The sequence below is a fragment of the Folsomia candida genome, unplaced genomic scaffold (genome assembly GCF_002217175.1).
Source record: "Folsomia candida strain VU population unplaced genomic scaffold, ASM221717v1 Fcan01_Sc023, whole genome shotgun sequence".
In the NCBI taxonomy this organism is placed as follows: Eukaryota; Metazoa; Arthropoda; class Collembola; order Entomobryomorpha; family Isotomidae; genus Folsomia; species Folsomia candida.
In genome coordinates, this window is record NW_019091215.1 from 1,038,863 (window position 1) to 1,056,695 (window position 17,833).

The 17,833-nt window shown below is 37.9% G+C and overlaps 2 protein-coding genes across 2 annotated transcripts; both read right to left on the reverse strand.

Annotated features, from left to right (window-relative positions):
* Nucleotides 1-1,346: 1,346 nt before the first annotated feature.
* LOC110858897 (ATP-dependent DNA helicase PIF1-like) lies at nucleotides 1,347-3,014 on the reverse strand. The gene has a single exon (XM_022107783.1). The coding sequence runs from the start codon at nucleotides 3,012-3,014 to the stop codon at nucleotides 1,347-1,349; it is 1,668 nt and encodes a 555-aa protein (XP_021963475.1).
* Nucleotides 3,015-3,548: 534 nt separating this feature from the next.
* LOC110858898 lies at nucleotides 3,549-6,164 on the reverse strand. Its single transcript, XM_022107784.1, has 2 exons — nucleotides 5,595-6,164; nucleotides 3,549-5,477 (listed from the first exon to the last, which is right to left on the reverse strand). The coding sequence occupies exons 1-2, from the start codon at nucleotides 6,162-6,164 to the stop codon at nucleotides 3,549-3,551; spliced, it is 2,499 nt and encodes an 832-aa protein (XP_021963476.1).
* Between the last annotated feature and the right edge of the window lie 11,669 nt (nucleotides 6,165-17,833).

Genomic DNA, 17,833 nt, shown 5'->3' on the forward strand with positions numbered 1-17,833 from the left:
GATTTGTAAAAATTTTCAGATTAACCACTAACGTTCTTGGCGCCAATATCAGGTTAGATTTGAAATTAACCAATCCTGAGAACTTACAGTTCTCACAGAGATATTCCTGCTGCCCGGTGAAATGATTATTAACGCACTCTTGTAAATTTTGCGTTGACCTTCCGATGGATAGGGAAGTACACGATTCATTTCTCGTTCCTTTACTTTTACAAGTGCACGTAACCTCAGTTTCTATGGTGGAAATATATTCCTCTAGAGATAACCCAGAGTTGCGTAAGTTCTGCAGGAGGTCAAGGAGAAATAGATGGGGGTCATCTTGCATTCCAATTGAGTATGATGGCATGCATTCAACTAACTCCAGCCTGGTGCTTCTAAGGTGGCTAAGTGAAACTGGGGTGACTAATGCGTGAAAGAATCCTATTAGACAACGAGATAGACGATCTTCATTACATTTCAGAAATGCTTGAATGGAAGCAGATTCATAGATTACGTGAAGAATTGTGCTAATGTAGCATGTATTTCCTAAATTTGGAATTCCGAGATGAATTGAAGGGGTTGGTTCGGAAATTACAATGTCTACAGATAAAGCTTCGTTCTCTATGTCCATTTCCGACTCCTCGGGTTCGTCGCCTATGTCATTTTCGCTTACATCTACCTCCATTAATTCGGTGTGGCAATCTTCTAATTCCACATGTGAAGGCAATATATCTACATCATTTGGCCAAGTCACACAAATTGGTTTATGATAGCTAAAATAGCTTTCGTAGAACCAAGCTGAAACGCCATTCACATTAGAAAGACATGCATCTATCGATGTATTCCCATCCGTACTACTTTCTAAAGGAGTTATTAATCTGAAACCCATTGAAGAAAAAATCTGCCTCATTTGACATCCATCTTGGGTTAGAAAATTCAGGTTGAAGTCGCCGAAAACAATCATTGGGGAGCCTTTTGTGCTAGTTAAAAGATTTCAGATGTCCTGTACAAAACTCATCGTCCTATATTGAGGACTACGGTATAACATGCAAATTCTTACACCGTTTTGAATCCATCCAACTATTTGCAAATGTTTAGTGACACTTAAATTTCGATGTGAGTATTGAAAATCTGATATGCTCGCAGAGAATGAGTCACTTCTAAACACCAGTGTTCCAATAGATGACTGCATAGACGGTGAATCTATTCGATGCAAAATTGTAAATCCAGGCAGTTCTACCATATCTGAAATCAATGTCCGAGTTTCACAAAAGCATTGCATATCAGCTTCCATGTAGTTTCTATCAGCAACAATATCGTCATAGTGTGCTCGGAAAGACTGAATGTTGTGGAATACGAGTTTATTGGGATCATCTAGGTCTGGTAAATATCTGAGTGAATATGGGAATGATAATTCGCAACCTGGAAAGCTCTAATGCTACAGGATGCCTTAAAGTATCGATTGCACGTGGAGCATTGAAAGTACCGCCAAGAAATAATCCTGATAACGAAGGTGCCCGACTCATAGCTACATATATCGCATCCCTTCTCAATCCTCGAGTTGGAATATTGGCAACTGTGTTTGGGATAGACAGACTCTGTGATTTATGGATGGAAATAGCAGTAGCAGCAACCAGGGGAATTTGACGGCGAACAATTTGCATTCCTTGATAGTGCCCAAAACTATTTAATGCCCTGGTGTCCGAGAAGATCGGGGTCCAATGCAGCGGAATTTCTAATTGTTTGAGTAATCCTAAGTTATTTGCCCTTGCCAGTTGTCCTACCAATTTCTCCGAGAATTCCATAAATACAATCTTAACAGCTTTCTGCCCGTTAGTTAATGGCTTTTCAATTACCCTCGTTAATTTTCCTGTAGCACCATTAAACAATCCATCAGATACGTCAATATTTGTTGTAATCATATAACGAAGGCCGACTCTCAAAGCTACGTGGTATGGCATTCCTCCGGTTTGCTGCAAACTTAAATATTCGGCGGACTCCAACATTGCTTGTTGGGAGGCTAGAATCTTTCCACCCTGCACTCTATCTATGGCATATGAATTGTACAATGGCCCCTTTGCTCGATTTATCGCTTCGCGATTAAATTTATCGCAATCTGCGTTGCTGTAAAACAACCATGTTGCATCATCTGGAACAATTAAGTTTTTTCCAATTTCTCTACTCTTGAACATTTGGATATCTTCTTCTTCAAGCATTCCCATGGACAGTCTATTTAGTGCAGTTGCAAACTTGGCGTCATCTTTTTGCCTCATGATTTCCTTAAGCTCAAATACTCTAAATCTATTCCAGAGTGGATTTCCAATGATCGGGCCTAAAATTTCTTTGCTATCCTCGAAAACAAATTGTCCAAACACCGGACTAAGCTGATAGAAATCACCTACGACCAAGAGGCTAACCCCTCCGAATAATTCATCGACGCCTAGAATTTGTCTCAATCTTTGATCAATTTGGGTGAACATTTTCAAGCTAACTAACGAAATCTCATCGATTATCAAAACTTTTAAAGCCTCAAACTTACATCGCAAGGTATTGCATGAACCATGATCCAGTGGAGTCATTTTTCCTGCGTATTGATTGGGTGGGAGTCTAAATGCCGAGTGCAATGTCATACCAAAAACGTTAAATGCAGCTTTCCCTGTTGCTGCTGCTACTAGCACAGGAATTGCTTCACCACTTAATCCAGGTTCCTTGTCCGACATCCTTAATATGCACTGAACTATTGCAGTAATTAATCTACTCTTCCCTACACCGGCCTGCCCATGAATTACGTGGAAATTTTGTCCCGATCCTGCTTTCAAATTATGCAAAAGGTTCAATAAATACCTTTGAGATTCGTTCAAAGTCTTCATTAACTTGAGGTAATCGTCTGTTGGTATCAACTTAGGAGGTCGAATAGACATAAACTTTGAAGTTGAGTCCCCTAACTCAACAGCAAAATCTTGGTCTTCGGCAATGAACTCGATTGGAGTATGGTCGACCAAAGCATTGTCAAAAGTTTCCTCATCTCCCTGTGCCATACTCCCTGAGTCCTACCTCTAGCTCAGTTTCAAGAAAACATGGATCATATATTTGTCGTTTTTGTGTAATTTGATCTAAGAAGTTTTGATAAACTGAAACATGATCAATATCAAGAAGATCTGTGTTTTCATCCCGCCATGGTACATACAGCATAATTTGTTCTCTATAAAAATTCTCAGGATCTTGATGGAGACCGAATCTGCGATATCGGATAATTCGAGAAGTTGTTCTCTCAGTTATGTACCCACTATTGTCAATCAGACTTAATGAGGTGATCGGTTGATTAATTTGCTTCCGCAGAGAAGAGGATACTTTGGTAAAGTTATAGTTTGCAACGTAATCAGCTAAACAAAGATTATCCAATGCCCTTGGCCTCACCACATAACGTTCTAAAATTCCTTTGAGAGCTATGTCGCATGAATCTGGATCCATTTTCTCAAGTTCGTCGGCAGGCTTAACGAAAATTACCCTGTCGTCAGGTCTATTCGTATTGATAAATGTTACGTCACGCGAACTTTGTGTCATAGGAATTTTTAATAAACAGCAAGCGGCCTCTTGAGCCGATACCTCTGAGGATTTCGCAAAAGCATTGAGGCAAATGAGCTTAAGCGTTCTTTCAAACCAAAATTACCGCCCCTAATTTCCTTGCTAACCTGTCGTAAAAGTTTCGATACGCCTCGATCTGACTTGCTTATGTAATTCACAACATAACTGGCACAAGAATAGGGATCCAAAACAAATAGAATGTCAATGTTTGCTCGCCAGCATAAAAGAAGCTTCTTATTATATGCATTTATGTAAATTTCATGGGTTCCACGTCGAAGAAAAACTTTGGGAATTTTGAGGTTGGAACGAATTGAGAAAATATAATTTTCTTCAGTAAGATCCAGATCTTCAAGAAACCTATCAAAGTTAATTTCTTCTGCATGTCGCCCAAATGTGGCAAGCTTTTCTTTAATCTTGGCAAATTGTTCTTTATATTGCTTCACTTGGTTCGCAGGTAACGGAAGTAGTATTCTTGTCGTCCTCATAGGTGCAATTGGAAAACCGAACCTACATCCTCGTCGTTTGTCTTCGCAAGTATGTGAATGGTTGTGGATTTGGTATGCCAGGACTTCCTTCATGTCATCGGATTCATCTCTCTTGCAGGTTATGAATTCATCTATGAATTCACAACAAGCTTGGTGAGTTAGCGAATTTTCTTTGTCAAACGTCGGAGCATCCTTAATCCAATCCATTCCATGTGTGTGAATTGACCCGCGTTGTTGAACTTCTTTCCTTTTAAAGAAGTCCTGGTGTACATAAGGATGAAAGATTCCACCTACTGGCTTGATCAAAAATCTGTCCATTGCCTTCTCCCGTCTGTCGTAAGCCATTACACATCCTATCGGGTCATGTCTTATGAGATCCGCTTTAGCATCTAACTTCATATTAGAAACTTCTTCATTAGTTAACACGGTCCCATACTTCCTATTATGGAGCATGGAGATCAACTCGGGCCATTTCGTCTCTGCAGCTGATGTTGTAATGAAAAATGTTGGGAGTCCAAGTTGACGAATCATGGCCATTACGTCCTTCTTCTTCTCTTCCAAATATGACGGTGAGTTGACAATGTTTGACAAAAGCCGATACCCGTCATCGTGTTGAATTAAGCTCTGGACACATTGCTTGTTAAGTAGGTTTCCAACAGTCACGATCCCACGCTTTTTCTTTTTTCGAAGACATATGTTTATGTTACTAGCGATCCTATGAGTTTGAACGAGACGGTAGCTATATAAGATCTTGTCTGCTCGTCTGCAGCGTGGATCAAATCTGCGTAGTTCGGACTTTGCAATATCACTATATGACAAGTTAGCTTCTGGATTCAGTTTTCGTTTGATGCCGCAGTAAATGGATGGAAAAGATAACTCTTCGGCGTCGAGATCCATAAGTAAAGACAACGGGCGCATTCCTTCCCCAGGTGCCACTGCCATGATTAGTTGATCTTCTTGCATTAGAGTTTCCGTTAACGGTGGATCATTGTCTTCAGTTTCGGCTTTGTCACTGATAGATAAGTCTTTAATATTTTCTATGTCTGTATAACTTTGAGTAGCATCGCTTGGGTTTACTATATATTCTACTGTGTCTGTTGAAACACTATTAGCCCAGTCTGAGGATAGAAATACCTTTTCCTTTTTATACAATTCGGTACGTACTAAATAATTTGCTGCATGGAAAACTTTGTATGGTCGAATTGTTTCGAACATGTATGGATGTTTATAAGTCATGCGGCGCTTCAATTGAACCTGTACTGTACTCGTCTCATCAAATCGGCGGGGAATAACTTTGGCGACTATGTCCATGTCGTTTGGAACGTTTACTACTCCCCCTCGGATTCCGTACTGACGGTCGCACCCTAACGATCTAATCTGAGCAAACGGTAGCCTCAATGCAACCAAACGTTCCTCTAAGCTAGTCATGCTCTATAATTGATGTGGAATGGGAGGAAAATACAGTCCGTTTGACATACACAACCTGGGCACGTCACCACTCTTCAGAAAATCGTGACATGTGCCACATAAGAAGTACTTGCCATCCACTTTTAGATGGGCGAAAGGTTTCTTGGGATGAAGTTTCCTCACGACTTCCATTGTTGTCGGATGCATAGATGATCGATACCAAAGACCTCCACACGAACCACATATCCATTTAGGTTGATCAAGTATCTCACAATGGAAAGATTTACACAAAATATCAAAATTGGTCTGAGCCTTATGACGTGAAATTGCTTTTTTAATTGTGTTTTGCTGCTGTTCGGCCTGTTTGAAAGTTTCGTCTTCTCGGCGGGTAGCATGTTCCATCCGATTCCGCTCATTTTCCGCGTCGCGATAATCCTCGTTTCCTCGGCGGGTAGCATGTTCCATCCTATTCCGCTCATTTTGCGCATCGCGATAAGCCTCGTCCGCTCGACGGGTAGAGTGGTCAATCCTGTCCCGCTCTTTTTCCGCTTCACGGTAGATGGAATCCTTTCTGCGCTCGACTCGTCCCGCTGCATCTCTTTGTTGCTCTTGCTGTCTTAGGTTTTCATCCATCCTTTGTAATTTTTGCGCAACTGCATTTTTCGCGGCTTCTGTTCTCCGGAACTCTTCGTGTTCTCTTTTTCTCCGCATTCTTTCTTTTGCACTAATTTTTTTGCGAGGCATTATGACACTAACAGTTACGTACCTCTCACACCGCTCGATAAGTCACAGCCGTCGATACGTCACACCACCCGATTCGTTACACCGCCTGATGTATCTCTCCGACTTGATAAGCTCTCCTCTGGATAAGTTGCTCTCCCTCTTGATAAGTTGCTCTCCCTCTTGATAACTTGCTCTCCCTCTTGATAAGTTGCTCTCCCTCTTGATAAGTTGCTCTCCCTCTTGATAAGTTGCTCTCCCTCTTGATAAGTTGCTCTTCTTCTCGAGTAAATAATTGGGTATGCAATTCAAAAAAACAGCGACCAAGAATTTTTAATAATTCTGCATTATTAAAAATACGGATGTTTTCTAATTCACAGAGTTTTCTATTGTTTCTATGTCTGATTTGCCGGACCATAGCTACAAAAATTTAAATTAAAGGATGCATTTCTAGAATTTATTTCCTAATATCCATTTTTATACACAAGTCTATAAAAATTTGAGCCATGATTATGTCAAAATTGTGTACCGATTCCACCCACTTAAGTATAACAGGGCGAGCTTCTTCTACCGCTACAACGGTTTACTTTTAATACGGATAATAATAATAATAATAATTACCCATCACCCTTATTTTTTACGTAACACCGACGAAACTAAATATACAATAATTTGCTTTTCAAAGATTAACCGAGAGCAATAAATTAATCGTATTGTCCAAAATATTATAATAAAAATCGCACATCGCTGCTCCCCTAATGAAAAACAAAGTTGAATTCCCAATCCCCGCCGGGGCTCGAATCACCGCTATGGACTTTATTTTCTTTCGTAGAAAATTTCTAATTTTTCCAACCTTCACAAATCCTTGAAGTTGATTCATTTGTTTTACCACAATTTCTGCTACATCACCAATTTCAAGGAAAAAATAACCAATTGGCGTCTCTACAAGTATTGCTCCCGCGAAGAAGGGAAATACAAGGTAAAAATAAAATGGCAATAAATTATACATTTTTAGCGTGACAAAATTCGCGATTAACAAAATGAAAAAATCTGCCAAGAAATACACCCCTGCGAACCAGTTGAGTGTGTATTTATCCCATTGGAAAATTATGTGCAATTTCTGATAGGTTGATATTACTTGAGCACATCTGACAGGAATTTGTGTACGTTTTTTTGCGCAATATGGCAAAAGCTCAGAGATTTGGTACAGGTAAGATTTAAAATATATGAGTCGCTGCATTCCAAAGACGGTTATGCAGGAGAACGTTCTCAAAGTCTCGGTAATCCCGAAGCTTAAATAGATGAATTTCCCAAAACCTGTGACTAAGTTGAGCCAAAAATTATCCGGGAACTTTGGCCCTCCAGCTATTTTATAGAGGACAAATGGAGCCCCGATATTGCGGTGGAGGTAAAATGGCACCATGGCGAAAGGAGCGAGTACAAAGGCGATTGGAATTACTTGAAATAAATGGAGAATTAATTTTGGCCCGGAGGAGTGGTCTAATCTAACTTTGATGCTACTCTGAATCCAGTTTTCTGTGAAAAGAAACAAATCTGATTTAACAAATTGCCAAATGAACTTCGTAATTTTTGTAAACATTTGTATTTATGGTCGGCATTTTAATGTAATAACTATTTCCAGCCACCAACCAGTTTCGAACCAGAGACCTCTGAGGAAAGAGATGGATGCTCTAACCACTCAGCTATGGCGCCGGTTCTCAATTAATTAATACCTTTTTTTGGAGGGCAGGTGAGAAATCTTTTTTAAATGTAAAAAGTTCGTACTATGTAAAATCTAAAAGTCTCTGTTTTTGTTTTTTTTAATCATTATTAGTTTGACAAATCTGAAATTATGTAGTAATTGTATGCCACATTACGGGAAAGATTGCTGAAAATCAATTGTTTATTAAATTCTGTAGAAATTTCCCTATCAACCGCTTTTGAATAGCGATTACATTTGCCAATCAATCAATACCACTGAAATTGCTGTAAATTATTCATTTTCTTGTAAATGTTATGAGCCTCCTACCGTTCCGGAGGTTCATAACTATTGTAAAATTTACTCAATCGAACTAAAATTATTCACTAGAATTATAAAGATTAGAAAATGAATAATTTACAACAATTTCAGCGATGTTGATTGGATGACAAGTATAATCGCGATCGACAGTTAGGCACTTAACATTGGATTAGGTTACTCATCGCCTTTGACGTGACTGGTGTAAAAATCTGCACATTTTTACTCATTTCTCTATTCCGGGATTTTATTTAAAAATTCGATCAGATCATTTTGTAGAGCAAGTCAGTACCAATTTATTAAAAATATGCGCTCTATATTTTAATAGGTATTGAACGAGGAGACCCAAAATGAGTAAGGATCGTCAGAAAAATTGGGTGTAAATAGCTTTGGCATATCACACTCAAAATAAGGTAGTAATGAATCATTACCATGCGGAATGACTATGTGGCTCTACCACGTCGGTTACGATTTGTCGTAGAAATGGTAATAATAATTTCAGAGAAATTCAAATTCATTACCAAATATTAAGGAAGTGAATACCATTATTTATTAAATTTGAATTTCCCTGAACTTATTATTACCATCTCTACGACAAATCGTAACCGACGTGGTAGAGCCACATAGTCATTCCGCATGGTAATGATTCATTACTACCTTATTTTGAGTGCATCCTTAAAAAGTTCATCGACATTTTATTAATCTGTTTATCGACTAAAAAATGCATTACACTATAATTTTTAAATAAAATCCCAGAACAGAGAAATGAGCAAAAATGTGCAGATTTTTACACCTGTGACGTCACTAGCGATGAATCACCTGATCCAACCTTAATGCAGATAATAATAATACCTACCACGCGTTAATCCACAATATTCCTGAATCAGTATGTTTCCCACATTTGCTACGGTTTCCATCTTCCCGGACAGTTCGTAGTAGGCTACACTTCCAAGAATGTAGCACACCGAGGCAAAGACGCAGATAATAATTTGTTTCGTTTCGAGTAGTTTGGTCTTTGCAAGGCTGACAAAACCGAGAATACCCAGAGAACAGAATGCCGTGCAAAAGATGCAGAAACGAACGACAATTGTACAAAGTGTGGAACGCCACGAGTTTCTCTTCATGTGGGATAAGCGTCGTTCCGAAATATTGAAACTGATCGGATATCCCCAATGATATTTGTAGCATCTTGAAAATGTGGTGACAAGATGCCAAATATTTTCAGTATTCATTTTATATTGTTTTCTTCAACGTGTTGATCTTATACTTTCAGGAGTTTATGGATAAATCAATTTTCGCTTTAAACGATTTTCAGGAATTTTTCGAACTAGACAATGTTCTGCAATAGATTAAAAACTTTACTAATATGTACAGCATGTACAATACATACCTGTGTGACTATTCCCGATTTCTAAAAGTGTAGTATCACGTGCTTACACCTTCTGATATGGGTTAGGTAACGTGTAAAGGGTGTTGATTTAATTTCTCCCCACTTCATCCTGCAAAAAAACGAAAGCTCATTTCTCAAATCCGTGACACGCAACGGGCCCAATTTTGTTTTCGAACATACCTTAGTATTTGGCCTTTCCACTGTCCACCCCAACGACGTCCTCAGATCGTTACTCGGAACTCTGCTATTTTTTAAAACTAATTTTTGATATGGAATTGCACTTCTCTTTAACTTTCAATGCTAACTACGCGGTTGTCTGTAGGTTTGGATCTTTATGCATATCCTCCTTAAGTATGAGCTATAGGTTCTTCTCAAAACATCCACATCCGGATTTTTATCGGACCACACCCACTTGCCCCAAACCGTTTTACCTTACCCTTCACACGGCAGTATTGTCATTTTTGCCGTGTGAGTTCCAGGACAATCCTGCATGAAAAGTGCTGACTAAAATTTGGAAAAAATTCCTTGTTTCACATGCTATCAAACCATTTAGGTTGAATTTTCGCTATAAAATTGTTTGCATTGATTTGTGCCATATTTGTAGCATATGCAGACCAAGCGCAAAAAACTACCCACTACCGTAGCTTTCGATCCACATTTTGAAACACTCATAAGTGGTACATCCGAGTTTTCTTCGGTTTTGAATCTTATACGCTGTTGGTTCAATTCTGGATATAGCTTTAATTGAGACTCATCAACCCAAAGGATATAACGACGCAGTTCTTGACATTGTCTCTTTATACCTAAATCACCACTTTTTTCAAGTATATATTTCTCCAAATCTAACTTGGTCGTTGATGTTCCTTGGATACAGTAAGTTTTCCTAGGTTAGGTTATAAGTGGTGTGACCCAAATTAGTCGATTCTATAAACTTCTGCACAGTCGTATGCTCAATTTACTTGCAAGTAAAAGCGCTTAAAAATCCTCAGCAAGCTGAGATTTTTAAGCGTTTTTAGCCATTTCACTCTTTTGCACAATTAAGCACCAAATTTCCGGGGTTTTTTAAATCCAGCTCTTAATCACTCTTTTTATACTAGCTGACATCTACCTACGTCGTTCAGACCGCTTTTTGAATATGAAAAAATTTCTGGTCCTCCATGTTGTAACCATTTTTCTGGCAAGTCTGTCTTTGTCCGAATTTTTAAAATATTTTAATTCCTGCTCAACTAAACGTTTTATCTCAATTCTAAGGTGATTACGATCGACCTCTCATATTGGACTACTCATGGTAGAATTTTCAAAAATAAAGACTATGCAACAGGTAAAAGAATTGTAGCTGAATTTGTCGCCATTCGTGAAGCAAGAAATGACTGGGGAGAAATTAAATCGGCGCCCTTTAATTTCCTGCTTGACTGGTAGTGGTTAGTTTTTGAGTAGTAAATTTTGTATTGTCACAGCATTAATAAACGATAACGCCCCCTTATGGTGAGTCCAACGTCTAATCGGTGTGGGTGTATTGATTAAGTTTTCGAGAATCTTCTGCATGTATGTATACATACATACAGACATGTACATATGCCGGATTGTCACGGAGACGAAGATTTTCTGAGAAATGGTGTTGTTTCGCTATTTTGGTTTTGGCATTTAACAAAATTGAGGTGGTGAGCATATTTACGTTTTTCAATGGAAATTGGTTCTGTGTTATTAATGTTAGATATTAATGCCTTCTAGAGTTTGTATTGAGAACGTACATGTATTACGGCATGAGAAAGGTGGGTGGGTGGGTTGACATGCACATGCTAAAGCTTAAATTGAATAGGAAATGAGGAGGGGTGGGCTGTTTACAAATCAGCGTTTTTTTGATGACGTAATACATGTATGCGTCCCAATTCCAGGTAATTTTCCTCCATTTACGTATGCAGAAAGATTTCAGTCCAGGGGGCTACACATGCACTTGTTTCTCAACATACGTATGTAAATATTTAACAATAACCTTTCTACATACTGGGCATGATTAACTATGTATCCCTACCAGCACAACCTGTGCGGTTCGGGAACATGTTGCCAGTGCCGATTTTTTGCCGATGTGCCCCATTTCTCGGTACCAATTGTATGCCGATTTCGTGCGGTACAAGGAAATCGGTACCTTACCGGCACAGTTTTGGTCCAGGTGGAACCGTACATATAGATAGTATAGATATCATTTTTGTACAGTTTTGAAAGTACAGTCCTGGTACCCAAAATTTGTTCCTAAACTGTGCCGGTAAGGTACCGAGTACCCTGTACCAGCACGAAATCGGCATACAATTGGTACCGAGAAATGGGGCAAACCGGTACAAAATCGGCACTGGCAATGTGTTAGTAGGGATGTATGTGCATACATACATCGGTAAATATCTGTAGGTATTTTCACAACGAACTATGGCTTGATCATTAAAATAAGAGACTTTTTTACATGCTAAGCTTATTTTAAGTAGTCTCTTATTTTAATGATCAGACCAAACCTTTATCTCGTCCCCAGTCGTACAAATTCTACCTAGAGCCATCCAAACCAGAGGTCGACGCTGCCGATCTCACACCGCCATTAGCCGATAGAATTTTACACACCGTCGCCGCTGATAAATATAATTCTATCCTCCTTCAACATTGAGACGCCACTCCGAAAAATCCCCAAAATTGGCGCCGCCAAATTGGTTATTTTTTGCAAAATTAAAAATTTTAAAGCGTTTATAATTTTAATGAATTTCAAAGACTGGCAAGAAATCTTGCAAATCAAATTTTGAGACAATTGGATTTTTCGCAAGTCAAGTAGGTCATTCTGAAGAGACATGTTTTCGAATTTTTGGATTCGCGCTAAAGTTCGAAAATTTACAGAATTCTAAAAAAACCGAGGTTTTGACTGAAAAAGGTTTCAAAATTCGCCCCTCGCGGACAAATTAGCACATTAGGAAAAATGCAAAATACGGGTATCTATCCTAATTTTTGTTCTGAACAAAATAACATTGGTCCCAATAAGACCTGAGTTTTACACGTAAAAGACCAATTTTTTAATATCGTAAGATTCTGGCTAAATTAAGTGTCAACATAATGAAGGCTATTTTTTGCAGTGCATAAGTTAGTATAAGAAAAATGTTATTTAATGACCAATGAATGCAGATATTACATATTATATGTACTTCTGTTCTGTGTTCCGTATGTAAAGAATATTCATACCTATGTGTATTGCGTCATCAAAAAATGCAGGATTTAGATCATCCACCGACAGATCGGTACAAAGAAGATATTCACCATTAAATTGTGGTCCCAAATACGGTTAGAGACATTAAGGTTTCACTTGAGGAACAATTTCCCTTTGACGCCTGATTTCATGCTTAATTTTGTCCAAACGAATACCATAATAAATGAAATGTTGTATTTCCCACGCTCCACAACAAACAAGGCAACACAGCTCAACACGCAGATCGCAAGAAGAATAAAAATCGTTTGAATACTGTCGCCCAACCGAATCGCCGTGGCAAACCGGGAATACCAAAATTTGTTTTCATCCTTCCCCTCCCTTTCCCGAAGCAATGCTGCATTTAGTCCGATCCTATTCGAAACGGGGGAATAGATCCCCGAATCAAAAAATAGTTTGAAATACTTGACCATTCTTGATTCCCGCCGGACATAAAAATTAAATCCGACGGGTCGTTCGAAAACAGTTTTTCGGCCACGATACCATTTTTTGGTGGGGTAGTTTCTCTTTAAATATACGTAATACGAGTCAACCTCACTGGACGGTCCGGTGTAAGCAGATCTGTCACACTGCAAAATTTCCTCCTCGATGGCACGATTTACCCGGGTAACGGTTGCATTTTCTGGAAATTTTAATTTATCCGGACACCACCGAATTTTTGGATTTAGCATGGAATAGAGAAATCGCTGTAAATGTGGCGGGAATGTAGGGGTTCGAAATATTATGTTGTAGTCGAAATACTCGGAAAATTTGTAATTGTCGAGGTCATATGCTGCTCCATAAAATGAGACAAATTCAGATAAAATTGTGTAGCAGAAACCTCCCAGATTTTTCTTGGCCAATCCTGTTCAAAAATATGTATTTTTCGTTTTAGAATTGATTGAATTTAAAAACTGGAAAAAATATTCATTCATTTTTCATTTATATATTTATAATCTGAAAATAAATATTTATTCATTATTCATTTTCTTTTCTGTTATCTGAAATTCGCTTGTTGGATGGACTTTCTAATATGTCCCATGCATTAAGCTTAGCACTAGAAATGAATAATTAATATAATTATTCATTCATTATTTAGGAATATAAAATGAACATTTTTTCAATATGTATTCATTCAGAAATTAAAAAAAACTGTTTGTTACATCTTCATGATTTTCTTGGGTGATGAATGAACAATTTACTTATTGTCCATTAAATGAATGAAAATGAACAGTTATTCGAGGAATGCTAAAAGTTTTCGTACCTTCACCAGTATAGTTCCCACGTGACGCAAATCTCGCAATTATCATACTGAAATTTACTCCATTCTGTGGTTTCCCTTGACAAGAAATTTTCTCATAAGTATCGACCCGTTCCCCGGGAAGCCGTGAGTTTAAATTGGTGATGAAGATACCCAGGTAAAAAGAACTTAAGAGGGCGGATATGAAGAGCCATGGAACACTTATCAGCTTAAAGGGAAAAAAAATTCTCAATTTGTCTGGCAGGGCGCCCACATCTTCGACAAGGCAACCGAAAAAGTATAAGAAAATTGTAAATGGGTAGCACTTCTTGTGATGAAGATAAAATCCCAGTGATACAAGGAACGCTGATAAGAGAATCGTGATAAGCATGACAATCCAAACGGTAGTATCGTATGGTGCTAAATACAGTGAAAATGAGACACCACGGGGTTCCCAGTAGCAGGAAAAGAACGAATACCCGGGAAAAGACGAAATAACGATTTGATGGCGAAATACGCCAATGATAAAACCTTCTAGAAATAATGACGGGTAGTTGTAGGGCACCGAATCGCACCAAGTATTCCCGATGTGTCTCGTTGCATTAAGTTTTTGCAAGGCTATGCCAATTAGAGCTTCAGATAATCCGGGGTTCATCACAGTATTGGAGTAATCTGCCCAATTGCTTTCGGAAAATGGTGGGTACTTTGAAGGGTCGAATAGGACGGTATTTTCCGTTGTAAGGATAACTTCGCAGGCGAAATTTTGTAAAGTAGGGAAGTCTGAAGGCTCATTTTGTAACATGATTGAACCTTATTTCCCGCGAGAAATAGTAGCACTGAAAATGTGAAGGGTTGCACCTCGTTGCCGAGGGATTCAGAATAAAGGGATATCTGAGGTACTTGGAATTAAAACAAAATGTAAATTGTCCGGGTAAATTTCCAAATTTGTTATGTGATTAAGTGCAAAATAGTAATAACTTTGGGCCATATCTTATCGCGGATGGGTTGAATTGTGTATTATAATTTGTGGTAACGAATAGAAGGACGATTTCGCAAAACCAGCCCTTATTTTGGAACAGAGCAAGCTTTGAGAAGATTTTGCTAGGTTGGTGGTCCCGTATATTAAAACTGTCCGGTATTTCCCGCTTTGTCAGGGTGACAGGAATATGGCGGGTAGTTGGTAAGTTCGCGTTTGAAATATTATTGAAAACGAGATGATATCGACAGGGAACTTGTGATGTGAGGATCGATGCCAAATTTATGGTCGACAATGCCATCGTGAACTGAATGATAAATAGATTTGCAGTGTAGCAAACAATTACGATAAGGTAAATTGATTTGGTCATTTTGTAGATGTAACTTTTCTGTGGAAGTGCACTGTCAGAAATCGGATTCACTCTACACCGGATCCCTAAATTCCTAATTTATTTTCGGATTTGAGAAGGGAGAAAACTCCAAGGATTGGAATTCGGACTCTGGATTATATTCTCCAATTAACGAATAGAACGAATTGCAATGATTTAATACCACATTTCTTAAGAGTGTATGCATAAGTTTAGCTCGAAAAACTAATATAAATACATATATGCATATTTAATAGATATGTACATATGCTTCTATTTATATAAGTAGATAATAAAATTAATATATATTAATTTTTGCGCAGATAAGACTCTTATCGGCATTCCCGAACGGATTACCTTTCTCTTCTCCGTCTAAGTTCTACGTAGGCCAAGTATCGGTGTTGCATGATCGATAGAGGTAAATTAAGAAACAAATAGGAACAACAATTATGATAATTAGGCAGCTGAAATAAGTAAGCAAAAATATTTACAACTTCTAATTTATTTTAGTAGATTGGACACGAAATTCATTTTGTATTTCTGATCGATTTATAAATATGTAAATGTTTCATTAAATGGTTTGCAGGCACATAAATATGGTACATATATTTAGTCACGCAAGGTGTAGATTTTTAGCGGTATGTAGAACACGCTAAAAGTGAAATATATGTAAATGCGTCAAATTTACATACACAGATTTCTCGGAAATTTTAAAGGTCGCATAAACTAACAATGTACCTTTTTTCAAGCAAGATATACCTGAATAGCTTATGAATAGCTGTATTCTGCATAAATAAATCATTCAAAAATATTCTTAATTTGAATTCTTCGACTATAATGAGATGCAAAAAAAATTGTTTCAGTATTTTTCTGCAAAGTGGCCATTCAACTGAAACATGTGTATCACGTGACTCCTAATGTTTGGCTTGATTTTTTGACATAACTCAATGGTCAATCTCTGTGTAGCTTAAAAAAAGTTAATGCATTGTAAGACAAGCTGCATTTAACTGTAAGAAGTGTGGTTAGGATTATAACCAGCAAGTGACCATATGACTATTTATGGGTATAAACTTTTGACCGACTAGCCATAAATTTATCACCACTGGGATCAAGGACAGCTGAACCTTTCGGCTACTTGGGAAGGGTCGCTGTATGAATAGGGGCCGTACATAAAGGACGAGCCTTGTCCTGTAGCATGCATATACATACATTGCTTTACCATGTTTGTATGTAACCATTACACCAATGCATGGAAGTTGATGGAAGAGAGTTTTACGTAGTCATTTAAAAAATAAACCACGACATGTCTGCGTGCCCCCGGAATTACATACATATGTACGTAATATGTAGAAGGTCTGGACAAAATTTAACTTAAAGCTTACAATGCGATGGTGTGAAGTGTAACTCCGATTTGGCTGAAATTTTGAAATTAGGTGCTCCAAGTCAATACAACTAACGTTTCTTCAGACAGTTTGTGCGACGGTTGGAGTTACTCAAAATATTTGAGGTCAAAGTTGAAAAAATGACCGACTTTTTTCAGGCGGAGTGAGAAAACTCCACTTCCATTCTCTTCCCCTCGCATGGATTTTATTCAGGTTTCTCATATATACGCCTTTATGCACAAGTATAAGCAGTGATGCAAAATAACCAAAATAAAACATTATTAAATAGGAATTAAAACGCCTCATACTCGCTTAATTTAATTCATAGTTGAATAAGTGGGATTTTTTACTTCTTTGGATTAAAAATTCATACTAACATTAATTTATAAATTCATTAACGGCAAATAAACATGGAAAACTTAACTTACTTTCCATTTCGAAACGATTGGTTATTCTGATTTCCAATTCATTTGAAAATAAAGACCAAGACCCATGTGCAATGAATAATTAATGGTTTTCTATAATAAATTAAATTTAAAATTGATGAAATGAACAATTTTTCGGAGTGAAAATCAATACGAGGGGAAGAGACTGGAAGTGGAGTTTTCTCACTCCGCCTGAAAAAAGTCGGCCGTTTTTCAACTTTGACCTCAAATATTTTGAGTAACTCCAACCATCGCGCATCGCACAAACTGGCTGAAGAAACGTTAGTTGTACTGACTTGGACCACCTAACTTCATAATTTCAACCAAATCGGAGGGTTCTACTTCACCCCATCGCATTGTTAGACCACCGGAAAAGGGTAGTTTATGAATAAGGGGCGTACATAAAGGATGATTGACCCTTTACATAATACACCCGGTAGACAAAAGTATTGGTCGTTTTTTATGTCACATCTTCATATGCATGTAAAACCTTCATATGTTACTGACGTTGGTCAAATTTTTTCTCGATGGCACATAACTTCATTACCTTCAAAATAGGGTATTTCAACATTTTAACATTCAAGTATTTTTGACACAATTAATTACAAACCATTAGAAAACGTGTGATGGAGTCGGTCATAAGTATTGG

What these genes read in the sequence shown, in the direction of transcription:
- LOC110858898 (XM_022107784.1), bottom strand. Translation starts at nt 6,164, where the DNA reads ATGCGGAGAAAAAGAGAACACGAAGAGTTCCGGAGAACAGAAGCCGCG. An exon ending in AACCTTTCGCCCATCTAAAA is followed by an intron (nt 5,478 to 5,594) that starts GTGGATGGCAAG and finishes CATCAATTATAG; the next exon opens with AGCATGACTAGCTTAGAGGA.
- LOC110858897 (XM_022107783.1), bottom strand. Translation starts at nt 3,014, where the DNA reads ATGGCACAGGGAGATGAGGAAACTTTTGACAATGCTTTGGTCGACCAT.